The sequence below is a fragment of the Strix aluco genome, chromosome 4, assembly GCF_031877795.1.
Source record: "Strix aluco isolate bStrAlu1 chromosome 4, bStrAlu1.hap1, whole genome shotgun sequence".
Lineage (NCBI taxonomy): Eukaryota > Metazoa > Chordata > Aves > Strigiformes > Strigidae > Strix > Strix aluco.
The window spans coordinates 42,269,764-42,288,815 of record NC_133934.1 but is presented as its reverse complement, the minus strand read 5'-3'; the positions used below and the strand labels follow the sequence as shown (position 1 = coordinate 42,288,815).

Below are 19,052 nucleotides of genomic sequence, written 5' to 3'. Positions count from 1 at the left end.
TCCAATATTATATATCTACATTCATGATGTGCCAATGTCCTCAATGCAAGGTCATTTAAAGCATGGGGAGGACATAAGTGAAAGCACTGCTCAACTGAGCATGTGTGTGTAGGAACACAGGTGGGCAGGAGAAGGAGGCTGATGGACTTCCTGATGACTGAAAGGACAAACTGAAAAAGAAAACTCATTTTGGGCTAAACAAAAACCCTCACATACATTGAAATGGAGCACTCTCTTTGAACTTTGTTTAAAAAGGTCTTACGGGTTTTTCAATTTCAAATTTTAAAAGTTTCCTTATAGTGTTCATGCTTTACTTTTTCTGGGTTTTGTTGTTGTTGTTGTTGTTTAGTTTTTAACCAATCCATTTGCTTCCAACATCAATTAAAATTCTGATTTTTTTCATTGAATACAATCTATAATTACAGCAAAAAGTTTCTTCCTGATTTTTTTTCTCTCTCCTCTAATATATATAAAATTGCAGATGCATGTACCTGGAAAAAGTTCTAGAGAATTCGGGATTTACTACTTGACAGACTTCATTAATCACTTCGTAAAGAGCTCTTAACATTAACTATTCTTAAATTTATCATTAACTTCAGGATGAAAGTTTTCTGAACATCCATTTGGCTCTATTCTTAGCTATTTTTTATCCTTGAACATGGAATGATCCTCTTGATATTAGGTGACTAAAATTAGCTCCTCAAGGTGTGGATGCCCCTCTATATCCTAGTTATAAAAAATGTTTCCTCTAAATAATAAGAGGGAAAAAACCCTAAGATACATTTACTAAGATTGGGCGTTACTCTGGAACAATATTTCTGTTTCTGAATGTTAGCTTTTTTTAAAAAATAAGTTTGTCAAGCCACACGAATGAGTACTGTTTTATTTCCTGTAGCCTGATTCACCTCCCATTTACTCTGCATTGCTGTAGCTAAAATGAAGCTGTTCTTGTTCTCACTTTAAGGAAAACCTCAAGCCAGATACATGTGTTCAAGAGCTCTAACTCTGAAATGAAAGGACAGCACAGAATGCTTATTGATTCACATTACAACAGCGGAGGATGTTATTGGCTTTCCCCATGTACATTTCAGTGTTGTCTAAGGACTATCAGCTCTCAAGTTAAGTTACTGCAATTCTAGCACCTAGTGTTGCTTCTGACTATTTGGAGGCAAAACAAGATTTAGAAATACACAGTAAGCTGGGTATTTTGAAACAATGGATTCATGGATATTTTAACACCAGAAATTGCCAGCTGTGACGAATATTCATAAAAGGGATAAACAAATGCTCATGGAGACATCCACATATTTGGTAAAATTATCCCTTCTCTCGGTTTCCTGAAAGCTATTATCTTCTCTTTTATACAGGGTATGAGGAGAAAAACAATAATCCCAAAATAAACCAAATGAAAAAAACCATCAGCTTCTTTACATTTGGGGTCACTTAGATTGATGTAACATTTTTTTACAGGTTTCTCACCTTTGTGCTAATATCAAAATCATTGAAATTATAGGTTTTAGCTCAAAATTTTCAATATGCTTTTGATGAAACTCTTGGGTTAGTTTTATCTTTATTTCCTTCATAATATTCGGTGATGTCTGCATTTCTTATGTTTGATCCTATAATGTATTCTGAGTCCTACTACTGTTGAATATCCTATGAGCCTGAACGAAGTCTGAGACTTGAAAAGACAACTTGTGATGTCGGAATTTTAATAGCTGAAAAAATCTTCCAGTTCTCATGATGGCTATTTTGAAATGTGGATAACAACTTCCATGAAAAATACTAAATACCTGGTTAGTAAGACTGTAGATCAACCTGACGGTAACTACTGGTTATTTAATAAGCATTTTTTCTGGTCATTCTAGTCCTTTACGTTTTAGCTTTGGTTGGCTTATCTCTAGTGTTCAACGTTTTCATGTAAAATGTCAAATATATTAGTCATTAAAAAGCAGAAAAAACTCTTACTAATACCCCTTAGAAAAAACACTTTCTAATATATTTATCTTGAGCCTTGTTTCTTTCAGCATTTATTTTCTTACTTGAATATGGTGGAATCAATATTGCAAATCACATTCATACAGCTCATCAGAAATCACTGGGTTTGGTGATTATAATTTTAAATAAAATGACATTTTCTCCTTAATGATGGAGCAATATGTAGTCATTAGAATCCAGGTTATGTAATTGCTGGGTTGCACCCCAGAATATATAAAACCATCATCTTTCCTTCTGTGGCATCTATGATGCTCTTCTACAGTACACAGTGGAATTCAGTGCAGTAATGTAGTATAAAGGGTGCTGCTTTTTATTTGCTTCATGTTTTTATATATATTTATACTAGAAATTTGCACTGATGGAACTGGAGCTGTCAGCATTATGATCTTCATTTAAATCCTCCTTGACATTTTCTTCATCTTCAAATTTGAAGAAAGTATTTATATAGCACTTGTATACTAGGTATACTTCACAGAAATTAATAGTCAGCTGTTGGTGAGGTAGGGAAATACTACATGTTATTAGCATTGAACTGTTAGTAGCAAGCCAACATTTTAGTTTGCTCACTTTTCAGGCTGATATCTTGATCTCTGACACAACAAGAAGAGAAAAAGGTACTGGCCATTACAGTGTTTGAAGTGACATGAGGTCTCTGTGCAAGCCACTAGAGTGGCTTCTTCAAACCGCAAGGATGCATAATGTGCTCTAGGGAATGGCAGGAAGGCACGGTGAGGGTTTGGGGCATGTGGTGGTCAGATGGGGGAGAGTGCATGGAGGATGACAGAGATGCAACTTGGTGTCATCTCATCCATTCATCCTTTTAATATGATTAACTGAAATAAATGATTCCTAGTGCTGGACCTGGACTTAGTCTTGGAAAGAACTGGAGCAGCACAAAACAAAACTGGAGGCAAATGAGCAACTAAGTAATGTGGAGCTCTCTCTAGCCCATTCTCCTCTCCTATTTATCAGTGTAGACATCTCTGAAGTTTGTTGGCGATGCTTCTAGTGAGAAATCAGAACTGAAGGTGACATCTGCTACCTTTTGATATATTCTGCACATTTTACAAATTTGGTGAGATGAGACTTTCAATCTTATTAAGGAAGCTTTGCAGAATGTACTGCTTTATTTCCAGTAATATTATGTTATTTTAGATCCAACCTGGATCAGGTTGTGTAACGAGAGTTGAAGGCCCTATGTACTATCAGACAAAGGAAACTCTTGGATGTGAAAAGAGTAATGCTGATGTGAGGCCTTACTAGATACTTGGAAAATGTATAGTGAGCTTTCTGAAATGGGCTAGAGAAGACCTAAAAGGAGAGTTGATCTTCAAAAAAGCTGAATGATTTTCCTAGCTAATGCAGACTTGAGTTTGCTCTGTTCTTGTAAAGCTAATATATTGCTTCTGTTTGTTGAAAAAGATGTTCTAAAAGAAGATAACTTTTTTCATCCAACTTCCTGCAAATGCCACATTCTTGCACCATATTTAGGTCCAAATTACTGTGGATTTTTGTGAAAGGAAGAATGAGCAACTATTTTTCCTGACATCAGTGTTTTATGATTACTGAGCTATTTAGAAATATTTGACATTGTACTGATTTTCTCTCTCAAAATAAACTTTTCTGATTAGCCTTACATTTCAGTGATTTCTTTTGTGCAGTAGTGAATCTGCAGCTTGTGAGGTAACTGGCAAAAAGTCTGATCCATCAGCATTTTTGTTTGCTTTCTTGAGTTTGTAGTGGCACAGCAACAATGAAGAAGCAATCATCCATCATCCAGCTAGTCAAACAGAATAAAGACTTGAAAGTGGAAATAATGCATGGCGTTAGCTTTACTCATTTAAGTTCTACGTGACTTTTACTGGAGCAATAATTTTTCCTTGGAATTTAAACCAAACTTTGTAATTCTGTAATAGAAATGACATTGTTTTCTAAATGCCAGAAATCTGGGGGGGGGGACTCCCCCAAAAAGCTTTTCATATCGTTTAGTTCTTTTCATTGCTTATTAAACTTTTCATTTAAGGTAATGGACCTTTAAGTGTACTAAGACTGGAAAATCTCCGCTGGCTAAAAAGAAGAGGTCTTCAGTTTTAGAACTACTTCAATTTCAATAAATGTTTGTAGTATACTTTTCAAGTAAATTTCTGGCTCTATGCAATATTGCCAAACCTAATAACTTAAAAAAGTCAGGATCCAAAAATCTCGATAAAAGGAACTTCTCTTGAGTTTCTCTCTGGGGACTGAATTTCTGTATTTCCTATATGAGTAGGAGGGCTCCTATCTTTCCCTTTCAGATGAAATTCTCAGTTAACTTTGAGAACAAGAGTTTGATTCTAAGAAAAACCCAACAAATTAGATTTACAAAAAATATTTCAACAGTAAGCAGCAGTACAAATATGTGATGATGATTTTGAAACTTGATGACGAAACTGAAGACAGAGAAGGCCAAAATGACTTAGAAAAGGAAGGTCAATAAGAAACTGTTACATGTATTGTTATTTATAGCCAGAGTCTATATATAAATGAGCATTTCAGTTTTTGAGGTGAATATGTTGAAACTTTTCTTTGCAGAATATATTGAAAATATATGTTCTCTGTGGGAGTTTGGAAGATCTTGGATTTTGAACTTTTGTAAAAGAGTACTTTCTTATCACATTGAATTTCCATTTCTATTTCTAGTATGCTACGAGCATCATGCCTTTCCCTTGAGATTTTGATCTTAAGACAAGTGATACAGAGAGAGGGTGTGAGGTGCTGTGAGGGACTCTTGGAGATCTGAGGATGAAAACCAGCCATGGTAAAAACATGTCAGTCCCCTAAATACCAGAATTGCCAATTGTTTGCAACTCCGTTTCACATCTGGGTTATACTAGTAGAAGGACAGACCCCTTGGCCCTTCTTCCTGCCTTTGGGAGTGGTTGGCAACACTACATGTTGTCTCTAGCTAAGCTGACTGAAACAAAACATGGGAACAGACCTGGTCATTTTACATCCCAAGTTACCTGGAGGTAAATACTGTAATCAAAGCAAACTCCTGTTCCATTAGCTTTATTCATTTTTTAATATGGCAATATTACAGATGGTTAATCATAATTTTACTAGATTCATTCTTTGTTTCGAGCACATCAACCTCTGCTGTTTGTAAGAGTGAACATGAATGTGGGTACTTTATTTTTCATATGAGTGCAGAGTTTAGCTCCTGAAATATATGCACTGAATAGTGGCTTTCCTGCATGAAGAGTAGTGATTAGCCATGAGCTGGAGTCTCTTTTGAGTAATTCTATATGTAAAGCTGTGATCTCAAAAAATTTACCTCGCAGGCTGTCTGAGTTCAGCTTCTAGGTTTGAAATGCATGGCTGAACAGCTTCTCATAGTCATCTCACTTGGCAGCTCTCATCCCTGCTAGGGTGTTTCACACTCTTCTCTGATTTTACATCCTAGGTCGTATCAGAAGTCTTGGTGGAACTTTCAGCTTAGGAGGTCATGTAGGACCAGAAATGAAAATGTGTCCCAAATAAACTAAATTGCAGTGCCAAGGTGTGCACAGTTTCAGAATGCACCTCTCTCATTCTTTTTCATATATGTCTTGAGATGTCAAACAGCAAATACTTGAAGGTTTGAATGTATTCCCAATGAAGAAACTGTATGTTCTGCAGCTCTGCTACAAGTTCTTCTAGGGCAAGCGTACGTTATTGCCACATGCCTTGATGTGTGTTTCCAGCTTTTAACTCAGAGAACAGTGATGCTTTTTTTTTTTTTTTTCTTTTTCCTTCCTTTAATATTCAGCATTTCTTATTAGGGCTAGGTGGCTTATGATTGTGTGAAAAAAATATTTGCTGAAAAATGTGCCTTTATTCTTTATTCTTTATTCTGAATTTGCCAGTTGTGGACTATGACCCTTAGTACAGAATCATTCTCAGGATTCAGGAAATTAAACTGAATTTCATCTCCTGAGAGTGACTGTCTGCATTCACTTCAACCTCCAGAGAGGGGTTTAACCAGCATGCTGTGAAATTCCAGAATGCAACATCTCCTAAATCTTTCCTGCCAGTAGTCCCACTTTTTTCTATACAATTATTACATGATCTCATAGCAATCATTTCTATACTTAGGATGGTTCTACCTATTATACTTCTTGCACTGAGTGGAACAACATCAGGGCTGAATCCCTTCAGACAAAAAGGCAGCTGAATCAAAATCTTCTGTGTGCTGGGTAAGTTTCCTAACTTTGGATGATGAGCTAAAAAAGTAAGTGGAAGTTCTGACAAGAAGAGCAATGCCCTTTGGTTTTGTGAATGCTTCTAATCCTTTGGTGGATTCAGCTCTTGAATAAAACCCCAAATTTTTAAGATTTGGTTGAACAGAATACCTTCTTGGTTAGATGCAACAATCAAAAAGTGTAGCTGCTTGTATAGCCTTTTTGGTGATCTTCCATGACATCCTTATAGCCTAGCAGGGTTGAAAAGAAAACTATGAAGTATATCCTTTGTCACTAAGACAAAGCAAAGCCTCGCTCATGACACTTCTAAGCAAGATTAGTTTACATAGGTCTTGCAACTATCAGGATGAGTGCAAAATTGTCTGGAAACTACAGAGTAAAGTATCAACGGCTCACTCTCAAGTGTGGGAGGATACATTTTGGCAGAGCTCTGCAAGGGTCTGTCCTGCGTTTGAGCATGCTGAAGTTCTTGCTAACAGTCTGGATTACAGAATAGAAATTGTTTATTAAATTTGTATATGACAGTGGAAGACAGGCTTAAATTCAAAGTGATTTTGACAAACTGGATAAATATCCGGGGAAAAAATTATGATGTTCAATAGAGACAGTACAAAAGGGAGAAGTATTCAGCCCCAGAGATAGAAACAGGAACAATAAATTAGCTGGTGGTTACTTTGAGGGAAACAAAACCAACCAGAGCTTAAATTGTATCACAAAACGGTCATTAGTTAACAGCATCTGGAAGTGGGCTTCAACCACATAAAAACTGAGGGGAATACTCTGCTTGCTCTTCGGTGGCTAATGTTATACTCTGAAATCACAGCAAGGAAGATTCAAGTTAAGCATTAAGGAAAAGTTTGTAACTGCAAGTCAGAACAGATTGCCTGAGGAGGCTGTAGTGGTGCTATCGCTGGAGGACTTCGGAATGGGGTAGACAAACGCTTGTCAAGAATGACATAGATGTAGGTGATCGTGCCTTGGGGCAGAACCACGGAGGAGCTGACCTCGCAGGGTCCCTTCCAGTCCTGCTTTCATGTGAAGAGCATTATGCTGCTTCCTCCCACCCCACCTTCAGTGTTCAGAGTTCTTCTGTTCCTCCCACAAGCTTTCCTTTATCTCCAGCTACTCTCCTAAAAATAACCTTTAACTGCCTCTTTTACTGTTTTATGCATGTGTAGGAAATGCTTTCTGCATAAGACAGTTCTGTGGATGAACAAGATCCATCTCACCTATGAAAAAGGACAGGACTACTCTTCACCATTTGTAGAGATGCACTTTGGTTACAGAAAGAGGATTCTCACTGCAGGATTTAGACCTAGACATTCAGAAATATTTTAGCCACTGATGGAAATATGGACTATAGTTGAAGTGACAGCTTTTTATATGCAGGGCAGAAAAAAGGGAAGTTAGAAATACCTTTATTTTTCAATATTCATTCTAGACACATTAATGTTACAAGTCTGTACCCATTTTCCCACTGTTTGATGTGACAAAGCTGAAAGGGCAGTAGGTCCTATTAACCTAAGTGTCCTCCTGTTTTGCCGAGAGGAGTTAGTTTGAGAAGAAAGGGTAATTGCACTACCTAGTCAGAACGAGCAGCCGAACTCAGACCAGAAGCCCAAAGGGGCCAGATGCAACAAGCAGGGTAGAGCCAACAACCGGAGCGACGCCGCTTTGAACATCTCCTTCCCTCGGCGGGGGGCGACCCCATGCCCCGCGGTGCGGGGAAGGCCGGGGCTGCCGGCCGGCCGGCCTGGGGCAAGCGGGGCGGGCCGGGGAGCCCCCGGCAGCTGAGCGCCCCGGCACCGCCTGGTGCAGCGGGCCGGGCCGCGGGGCAGGGACTCGCCCGCGGGCTCTCAGCGCGGTTCCCCCCGCGTTCCGTGTCGCGCCGTGGAGGGCGGACCGGAACGGGAATTGCGAACCCCGTCCCCGGTGCGCGGCGGCAGCGGCGGCGGCGGCGGCGCCGCCCGGCTCCGGCCCGCGGTCCCCGCGCCGGGGGCCGCCCCCGCGGGGCTCCGCTCACCGCCGCGCCCGCCGGTGCGGAAGGGTGCGGAGCCGGCAGATGGCACACGTGGGGCGACCGGGATGAGGGGCCCCGGCGCTGCCTGCCCCCGCATGTGGGGCGCGCGGACCGCTCCCTCCTCCCTGAGCGCGGAGGGGCGCGCTGCGCCGTGGCGCCGGCCTCTGCGCTCCTCTCGTATTTTTTTAATTTAAACTCTTGCTTAGCAAATTGCGCGTGATGAGCTCACGATGCCGCGCCCCCCCGCCCCGGGCCCGGGCAGGCAGGGGGACGTGAGGCGGGCGGGCGCGGCGAGCCGCGGAGGCTCCGCGCAGCGGTAGCGCTCCCGCGGTGCCGGGAGGAGGGGGCGCTTTCTTGGGCCAACGCTGCTTACCGGACTGGGGTTGTGGGATTTTTTTACCGCCTTTTAATTCCCCCCCCCCCCTTCCCCCTCCCGCTGTGTGTCGAGCTGTTTGCCGCTCCGTGCGCAGGTGGATCCATGCGCTCCCCCGGGAGCGGCCCCGCCGCCGCGCAGCGCCGTGCCGGGGCGGGGGGAGCGGCCGCCAGCTTCAGCCCCGCCGCCGCCGCCGCCGCCGCCGCCGCCGCCGTGGGGGGGGGCCCCGCCCGGGCACGGGGCGGGCGGCCGTGAGGCGGGCGGGCGAAGTTTCTCCGCGGCGCCGGGCCCCTCCGAGGGACAGTGGGGAGGGAAGGACCGGGCCCCGTGGTGCTGGGGTAGCTGCTGCTGCCGCTGCTGCCGTCACCAGAGCAGCCCGGCTTTGGCCATGAAGAGGAAACAGAAGAGGTTTCTGCAAATGACGCTGCTCTTCACCGCGGCTCTGATTTTCCTGCCTGACATCGGCCTCTGGTCTCTCTACAAGGAGAAGCACCTGGTGAAGCCCGCCGAGCCCGCTGAGCCGCAGGTAGGTGCGAAGCCGCCCGGGAGCGCTGCCCCGCGGTGCTCCGCGCCGCTCCGCGGTGCCCCGCTGCGCCGGGCGGGCGGGCGGGCTGCCGCCTGCCGGGGCGCGGTCCCGGCCCTCGCCCCCGCCCCGGGACTGAGCGGGGCCCGGCGCCGGCGGCGGGGTGCGGGGCGGGGAGCGGCAGCACATGTGCTCGTCCGGGCGCCGCGCTGGGGGAGGAAAGTTGTGGGCGGACAAAGGGAGCCGGCCGGGTTGGGCTCTCCCGGGAAGGGCAGGGGTGAGCAGTCCCAGGGGCTGGCTGTGAACGCGGGGAGACGGGGGTGCTGCATGCTTCGTGGGTTAGCCAAGGTGACGCTGGGTGCCGGTTTTCATGACGAGAAGTGGAGTTTTCACCGCAACTTTTATTTGTCCGCCTGTCTGCAGTACTTCTTAAACTGATATGTGGTTGTACGTTCGCTAAAATTGTTCGGGATCCATCTAGGTAACTAACCGCCTAGGTTTTTTGTTTCCTCTTCCTTTCTGTTGAAAACCCGGCAGAAGTGATCCACAGCCTTTTTCTCTTCTGAACGTTACTAATGTGACCCGATACAACTACGCGGTGTGTAACTGCTTGTCTGACTGATGTCACAACGAACTTTCAAATATTTCCAGTTTACAATCTCCTCAATCACCGTTATTAATAACAGCGTTTGACATAAGCTGTTTTTTTCTCAAGTTATTCTTCAACTCGCTGGGTTTATGTATGGCTTATAAATCACAGTATGACCTGCGTTAAATGAAATTTAGTTTGGGGGGGTTGTTGTAATGCAGTGCTTTAAAACCCTGCCTGTAATTTACCAAAGCTTATATTTGTTCTGTTCAACAGTGCTATGCTCCTACACTGTAATTGTCAGTGTAATTTAAATATAACATAAATATTTCAGAGATCATTAGTAAGAAATTGTGGGATTGTTTGATCTTTTAGCTTGTTTACCACTTGCATAGCCTTCATGTTAGAGTATATTGGATGGCATCATGTATCATTTTAGTGTATTAGTAGTCTTAATTTCAAGGGTCATCAGCCATGTATATAATGCACTTTCCACATACTAAACGTATTTAAGTCAACGGCTTCAACTGAGCAATAACATACTTGATTCTTTGTTAATACAGCTATGCATTACAGAAGTTAGTCCTCCAAAGTGTCGTAACTTTCGTTAATGAAATAGGCTGAATGAAAGATACTTTATTACTACAGGAGGAGGTTAGGGATAGCTTCTTAATTTGAAGCATACTTTATTGTTCCAAGGGTTTTGAGGTGCAGTGAGTGTCAGGTGTTAGATTTTAGTTGGAAGTAATTTCTGCTGAAAGAAAGAAAATGATAATCATGTCTGTCATTAGTTTACAAGGTATACTGTAGTCTTCGTGGTTCCTAATTTACTTTGTGCTTTCAGAAAGCTAAGGTATTCAATGCAAATAATGACTTCCATGTTTGTTGCATGGCTCTTTACAAGACACATGCCTTGGCATAAGATGAAATTTCTAATGTTCAAGGCTGCACTCTAAGTAGAGCATGACTGGATAGCACTCAAAGGGAAATAACTACTTTTTTTTTTTTTTTTTTTTTTTTAAAAAACGAGGTTCTGGATAAAAGGGTGGAAGAAATCCTCGGAGGTTGGCAGCTGAGCATACATGAAGGGCTAGTGAGACTTGCTAATGAGACCCCAGAAAATTTTAATTCCTAAGTTTTCTGAAACAGGCTTTTTACCAGCTTCTTTTTTCTCTTTTTTTTTTCCCCCCCCCCTTTTCTCCCCACCTGAATACTTCTTGCGCAGTAATGGGACTGTTTAATGGGGAAACAATAAAAATGAACAATGAAACTTTGAACCTTACAGCTGACACTAATGTAATTCTGTTATCACTATCTGAATTGAAGTCATGTTGGTAATGTCATTACCCAGTGAGGATAGCGGGTTGAAGTAGAGGTGAGTAATGCAATTACAGTACATGTGTCTTTTGACGTGCATGTTATAACCCAAAATGCATACAAGGATCAAGGATTGAAATTCAAGTTTTGAGTTCAGCTCTTTTAAATATAAAGGAAATTGTAAGAAGGTGGTCAATGTATTTCTTTGAGACTACACTAGAAATGAGGTCATACTAGGAAAGACTGCATTAGAAGTAGTGAAATAGTATCATAGTAGAAATATAACCTTCTTCCCCTATTAAGTTTGTAGGAAATGCAAGAATTTCAATGTTCAACGCAGTCATTCTTTGACCTTGAAATGTTCAATTACTCGATACTTAGTGTGACTTAACTAAAGTTTAAAGGTCAGTCCTACTGAAACCGCAGCAGACTTTCCTTAAGTATTCTGAAGTTGTGTTAGGTTACATAAGTATGTATGTAGGGTCAGCACGTGACAGTGATGTACAGTCAGACTGCTGTGATACATCCTGACCATGGAAGAGGGGCAGAGCTGTCAGTGACTTCAATAAGTTAATCATAGGCTGAACTGGTTTTGCCCTCATGGGTAAAATGTCTGTCCAGTGGTATTCTGATGTTGGCAGTAATAGTTATAAACGTGTTACTGATCATCAGTTGTTTTTGAGGAGATGGCATGGTGAAATTCTGATTTTCTGACTAGTTATAAATGAAACTTTCCAATTCATTGCTAAAGCAGACATCCCCAAACTTCCCTGTGAATGAGGACTCTGTCAGCCTCTCCCACCACCTCAGCTGCTTGCCACAGCACTAGAGCGAAGGAGGGATAGCAGGCTGATGGAGGAGGCATTGATATCCTGACAGCAGTAAGCAGAGAAGCTGTTCAAAAGCAGTCCACAATGCAAAAATAGTCTCATTCTATCAATGGTAGAACAGTGTCCCCTGGGGACTGTGTCATTCTCAGTGCCTGGAAGAGGGCACTTGTGCTCTTTAGTGCTATCTACAAATTCTAATATGACAAAATAAGTTGACTTTTTTATTCTTTAAAATAGTGCTGCAATAAATTACAAAAGAGTATTTTTTTTATCATTGTGCAAATTCTGATTCTGAGCAGAGAAGCTCTTCTTTAGGAAAGATTAAAAGATGAGAAAATGGTATTGAAAACACTTATTCCAGACAGTATGAATGGTTTTGATCACTGTACATTAATTCTATAAGCATTATTAACCTGTGTTTCATACAAACTTACTTTTTTTTAAAAAAAGAACTATCATGTTTTCCTAAAGTTTTCACTTGTGAACTTGATAGGCTTGGATCTTTTTATTTTGATAATTGTTACTTACTTTTGGTTTATCAGAGTATTTAAAGTGGAGCTCCAAGGGTAATGGTACATCTGTTAAGGTTCTGAGTTACATGGAGCAACAAGCTCTCCGTAAAATATAGTTTTGACAATAAAGCAGTACATGTGAGGGGGGAAAAAAATAGAATAAATTTCTGGTTTAATTCTTTCTAAGTCAGTCCTCCTTGCTGTACTATGGGAATACAGGAAATTGAACAGGGTATTTTTATTGCCTTTTAAAAAAAGTCTGATAAATTCCATAACACATTATGGTATCTTTGAGTTTTGAATACGGTTTTTGCAGTTAAACTTTTTTTTTTTTGGTCACAGAAATATTATGTATGTGATACAAATATCCTGTCTGATCTCTTCTTTTGATAAAATCCCAAGGCCAGGGTGTTTGGGTACTAAATTATGCTCATAAAACTTTTGATTTCAGTGTTGTTTTTAGTGGAGGAAAAGCAACAGTGCAGTACAACCACTAGGATGTAATCCCAGTCCAGACCTCGTTATCTGATGCTACGTAAAGTTTGTGCTACTTTATTTGGCTACAGTAAGGCTTTATCCTTGTCTGTTTTTATACTTTCGATATATGCAAAATAACTTCATGTAAAAGAACCAAATTTCTTGCAGCAGCTTTCCAGTGTCAGTAATGCAAGTTTTTGGTGAAAAGTAATGTGAGATATGTTTCTTTCTGTTTTTATGGGATGCCAGTGTGGTTGGCTGAAAGGATGGCAGTCTAGTGAGATAACTCCTGTTGCATTTCAACTTCGCTTTGTACTTTTCTCATTTGGTTGTCATCTTCCTGCTTCCCAGTGTCAAATCTCCTCACTTAAAATTGGATTGAACAGCAGCATCTCTTAGTCACAGATGCTCTGTAATACTTATTCACAGATGTGTTACTGAAATGCTTTATCATGTGTAAAGTAAGGAAAGAAGGTAGATTTCTGGTTTAATTTCACTTATGCTTTGGTGGGGCATGCTTCTTTGACCTTCTGATTTAGGCACTTCTGCAGGAGGAGCTCTCAATGGTGTTGTCCCTTTTTATTTTGGTGCGTGCATGGTGCCCAGAGCAAAGACCAAAATACAGCTATGCTGTAAGGGGAAAGTGTTGTTCCATGTCATAGTCACACTCTCTTTCTCTTGTCCTGTGAATTCTGTATTTCTGTCTGGTTAGCCCCATGATTAGGTCTTTCTCTTGGGATATGTGAGGTATGCATTTAAATGAACTCCTCAGGATAAGGAGAATGTAGTTCTTACAAACCCTGGGCCTGTACTGTAGTTGGCAAACAGGCACAAAATCCACTTTCCAAGCCTGCTGACTGTGAAAGTACTAACTTTGACTCCTGAATCCAGGAAGCTGTTTCATCCTGAAATCTGTCTTGCAAACAGTCATTAGTTTCTGAAGTCTGTGAAAGAGGTGAAAATTTAAATTTACCCCAAAGTGCAATGTTTCCTACTGCTTAGTACACAGGTTCTGATAATTATAATTGTTCCAGGACAGGTGACTCTGTTTCCTCACTATTGATGCCAGTGAAGTACAAAGCTTGCGTTGGAGAATTCTGTTTCTGGAGCTGCATAAAAGCTGCATCTTGAAAGTGAAACTTCCCCCCCCCCCCCCCCCCCCCTTAGCTGTATTTCCCTTGCTTTTCCAGTTCATTCAACAGCTACAAAATCTTATACTAATTATGGTTTAGTAGGACACAAATAGATGCCTGTTTCCCATGTTGCACTGTCAGGACGCTGTCAGTTGCTTACAGATTTAGTTCCACTGTCTCAGTTACCTTTGCTTTCAGCACAAACTTGTGAGGCGAGAGAGTTTTGTTTCCCTTTAACAGAGGAGTAAATAGAGTGACAGACAGACCCAAGTCTACAAAAGTAGCTGCTTGACTATTGCTGACATAAATTTGTACTATTTTGGGAGAGTGCATGGCTGACCATAAAAAATGCTGATGAAATGAAGCCTCACTTTCTATGCTCAGTTTCTATGCGTGTGTGCTGTTCCGAGCAAGTCGTCATTCCTCTCCCCAGAGCAGCAGCTGGGACCTGGTGTGTTCAATCCTCTTTTATTCTACAGCCTTGTCCACTGCTGTGCTGGTATGTCAGCTCCAAGAGCTATACATGGCATGGCAAAACAGAGTTTAGTGTATTAAAATGCAGTGCACTGGCAATCTGAGTTTGCCATTTAAGTATTTAACAGTCGTCCAGTTAACACTTCTGTAATTCACTTCTTTATATGAATTGTTCCTGTATAATTTTATTCCCCTGTATATATTGGAGCCTACTGAGGAAAATATCATTTGAGGACTAAAACCTTTGTTACTTTTAAGATACAATATTATTTTTGGCAATTAACAGTATGTTTCTGTTGTATTCAGTATACCAGAGGGAGCCCTCCTGTGGTTAACTTAATACCTATCAATTTTCAGGAATGTTACTAAACAGGGTATATCTTACAGAATAAAATGGACTGTTTTCTATATTTAGTTTTCATATAACTCAGAGTCTGTAATGCATTTTGGCTAGTATTACCGTATGTAGTCACCTTTTTTTTAAGCATAGTCATTTCAATTTTATCCAAATCTGAACATAAGGTCCAGAAACCTCCATGCATGCCAACACTTGGATTTGTAGAAAGAGCACTGTGATAAGGGAGACTTGGTGGCCTTGTCGAAGCAATGGGATGCAGGATTCCTCACTGACTAGGGGGGCATACCCAACCTGTATTTTATCCCCTCACTGCGACATGATGCCTACTTCTTTTCTTAAACTTCCTTATCTCCCTGTGCAGGGAATGTAGCTCTTGTGTTTGGGTCTGGGGACCTGCAGCAGTACTGTAAGTGCATCCCGAGTGGGAGCCAGGCTGCACTGTGCCACTGTGCCTGCCGTTCAGTGGAGACGCAACTGTGTGTGTAGGCAGGTGTCTGTTCACATACAGAAGAAAGAACAATTCAGCTTTTCTTTTCTATTTTTTTTTTTTTTTTGGAATGCTCAGGCAGGTAACTTGTGGTCTTTGTCTAGCAACACGCTGATGCGCACATTTATAGCAATTGACTTCAGCAAAATTGAGTGTATGCTAACTATTTTGATGGATCGGGGCCAGGAGCAGACGTGTTGGGTTACTTTAAATAAGGCTGAAAAAAAAATTAACTCAGAGGTTGACAAGTTAAGTACAGTGCAGCTCAGGAATCCTAGGCTAAAAATCCTACGTTTGTCTTAAGTGTTCCTCACTGTCAAGAGACCAAACTATGCTGACTGAAAGAAACAGCAGTCCCAGTTTTTTCATGTTTCTTTAAAAATGTGAAAAGGCTTTATTAGGGGATGTCAACCTGCTGTACTAATTCATTTCTGAGATTCCAGCGTAAACTGGTTTTTAAGGTCAAGCTCTATTGTGATTCATTGGTTTCAAGCTGGTTTTGACAACTGTCACATTTGGAGGAATTTCATTGGGTGATAGGCTTGGCTGGGTAATCTTTCTCAAAATGTGTCTTTGACAGAGAAATCCTTTCCCTCTTCTTTATGAAAAAAATGCTGTAGAAGAGACCGACTTGAGGAGGTTTGCTCCAGAGGTAAAGGAGAGGAAGAAAATCTATTGCAGGAATTTAACAGGATTTCATGCTTCTCTTTCAAATTCTTCACCTTCATTTTCATAATTTCCACACATCATTCTTCATAGAGAAGATGACATGACTCCAAGTCTATGCAAACACCTGGTGATTCAAGTCAGCTCTTTAATCACCAAACTAATAGCAATATATTCAGAGAATTGTAGGAATACAGATGATGAGGTGTATGTGCAGCTAATGCAGGAAATATATGAGCTAAAATATCCCATTCTTTTCTGGATGTTTGTACCCTGTACAGGGTCAGAGCTGCCATTTTCCTGTTCAAGGTGGTATTTCATGGGGACAATGCTATCTTATGCTGCCATTTTACGATCTCTTGGCAGATCTTACTGAAGGAATTTCCTATCCTCTCTTTCTCCTGGTCAGATCCTGTTTATTGAAGACCTCTGGCCTCACTTTCGGAAGCAGTCACTAGCTGAAACGTGAGGCTTTCGTCTAGCCACATGTGGATTTAACAGATAACTGCAGCATCCCTTTCTCCCTGTCACCTCCAGCTATTGGTTACCATCCAATGCTTGAATTTTTCAGCTAAATCTCTGGTGACAGGACATAACGGCATTTGACAGATGCTTCATTGGATCATCTGAAACCACCTCCACAACAGTTTAAGCCAATCTGCCAGACTTTTCCCTGAAGTAGTTGAAGAACATTTGCATGTCGTCTTCAGAGCCATGTGAGCAGTAACGCTTGTAAGAGCTGCAGCAACAAGGAGGTTGGAGATTGGTGACATCTGGCAGTGCTGTGAACATTCAGTGCCCTGAAACTTGTGTCAGGTTTGTGCCATCTAAGAGTTACCATGCCCAGTTCAGTTTCCTACACTTTGCCAATTGTTTGTTTTGGGTTTTTTTAAATGCCAAATTTACCGTGCAAATTGGACATAGTAGACTAGAAAGTCTGGCCCATACAACTTAAATGTTTCATCGATCAGCGATAAACCATTGATTCTGTGCTTAAGATGCAATGGTGAGTTTACAGTGGTTTATGAGAGGATGTGATACTGCTAAGAGATTTAGCTAGGCAATTACCTGAACTAGAGTTTGGTCAGGACACTAGTGTTAATACAGGGTGCTTCAGAAATTGGATTGCTCACTGAAGTGTGTAAGTGTACATTTATCACACTAACTTAAGGTGCTCATTTGCTTAAAGAAGCAAAATTTTTCATACTTGTACTTAAAATAGATTAACAGATGAGTTTATTTAGAAGATTTTAGCCTGCTTACTTGTTACTGCACTCTGAAAATAGTATTCTATAAATTAAGTACTAGGAGAATGCAAACAAGTGTTTAGGACAAGCAAGAATGTTTTCTAGCCAGACTATGACAAGTTCTGTTTATAGCTGAAGATGGAGAAGAGCAAGGGCTCCCTGTGTCTCTGTTCAGAGCCAATGTCTGGGAAATACAGTTCTTGCACATGTATTCCCGCAATGTTAACAGCTTCTGTAGCATGCAATAAGTGTTTTATCCCATATGTTTTTGCCTCTGTGATTAAAATCTCCCAGTTTTGCATTAGATAACATAGTTGTCGATCACAGGCAGTTTGTCTTTCTGTTTTGTCATCCAACCCCTGGGCTAAAAGTTGTGCTTGTAATGTAACATTTGGTTAATGCTCTGAAGCTTTCCGTGGTTGTGTCAGAGAAGGCAAGGTCAAAGAAGTGCACGTGTACTTGGGAGGTTTGAGATATTCCCACTCACAAGAGTTAGCTCCAACAGATACTGGCAACTGAAATCTCTCTTCTGCACAGATTAACTGTATCCTTGGCAAAATTTTGCCAGTCCCTGGCAAAGCCTGAGCAGATACAACAGTAGTTAGCCAGAGCTAGATAACTTGAGAAGAGACTGTAAATTGTACCAAATCTTGTGCTGAACCAGTATCCTTCAGTAGTTCACCAGCTCTGAATCATCTGTCTTGCACAGAATGTAATACATGGTTTAATGCAGTAGTTCACTTTTTTTTTTTTTTGTATGGGAGGCAAAATACCTACTGTGACCCTTCAATGGGAAAGCTCTCTTATTTTCAACATAGCAATACACCTCTGTCTCTTGCCTCTTTCTGTCTTTGGTTGTTTTTGGTTTGGTTTTTTTTTTGGAAAAGCATGTTTCAGTTTCTTTAATGTTTTTGATATCTCATTTGATTGCTGGGTAAATTATTGTATTGGATTGCTTGAATCTTGGAAAATTTCAGATTGTTTTTTCTACAGAGTGGTAGTTTCACATTAGCATGGGGAATGCATGAAAAATACAAATTAATGCCATCCTACCAGAAATGTATTGCTATTTTCAGGCTCTGATAAATGACTACATTTTAAGTTGCATTTGATATGGATACAAAAATGAATGACAGGCTTGAATGGATGTTGTTTTTCCAGAATTGCTCAACATAAACTAAAATGACAGTCAAACTGCTGATCAAATTTTGCAATTATAACACCAGTATAAAAATGTAAATCCAGAACTTTTATGACATTAAGTAACGAATTCTCCACTAAAGTTACAAAATAGAGACACAGCATACATGGACATAAAAAGTACCTGGGATGGCTGCAAAAATTAGCAGAAAACTAAAAAATGACATGCAAAAGCCTCACAGCAAAATTTTCCTGCAGTGTATTTAACCTGTGTTTCACATCATATTAAATCTTTTTCAGCATAAGGGCATCCTTGACATAATTCCCAATGATGGTGAAGCGGTGGGAATTTCTCCAAGTATATGGTGACATTCCTCCTAATGATAGACAGATTTTATTTCGCTCTATATTACTTCTTGATCTATGTAGCAGTCTGAGAGAAGAGTGGTTTTATCTCTCCATTTTTCCTAAAGTAATCCATTTAAGAGATACAAGCCCAATGAAAGCGCAGCCAGAACATGTATATTAGGCTATGCTTTGCTAATATGAAAGTGAAATTGCGTTCACCTCTGCTAACTGCCTATATATACTAATAGAATTTAAAAACAAAATTGAAAGCTGGCATCTTGAGCACTGCAAACAGACATGCCGTGTGTGCACGAAGGGCTGCAGAGGAGGGCAGGGAACT

At 41.1% G+C, this 19,052-nt stretch overlaps 1 protein-coding gene across 3 annotated transcripts in view; it reads left to right on the top strand.

Annotated features, from left to right (window-relative positions):
* The first annotated feature begins 8,886 nt into the window (after positions 1 to 8,886).
* The window catches only part of GALNTL6 (polypeptide N-acetylgalactosaminyltransferase like 6), a 507,888-nt gene continuing 497,722 nt past the window's right edge, over positions 8,887 to 19,052 (top strand). For all 3 annotated transcript variants that reach the window (XM_074822812.1, XM_074822810.1, XM_074822811.1), the window contains exon 1: positions 8,887 to 9,137. In XM_074822812.1, coding sequence (XP_074678913.1) covers positions 9,000 to 9,137 — 138 coding nt within the window. In that variant the 5' untranslated portion in view covers positions 8,887 to 8,999. The remainder of the gene's footprint in view (positions 9,138 to 19,052) is intronic.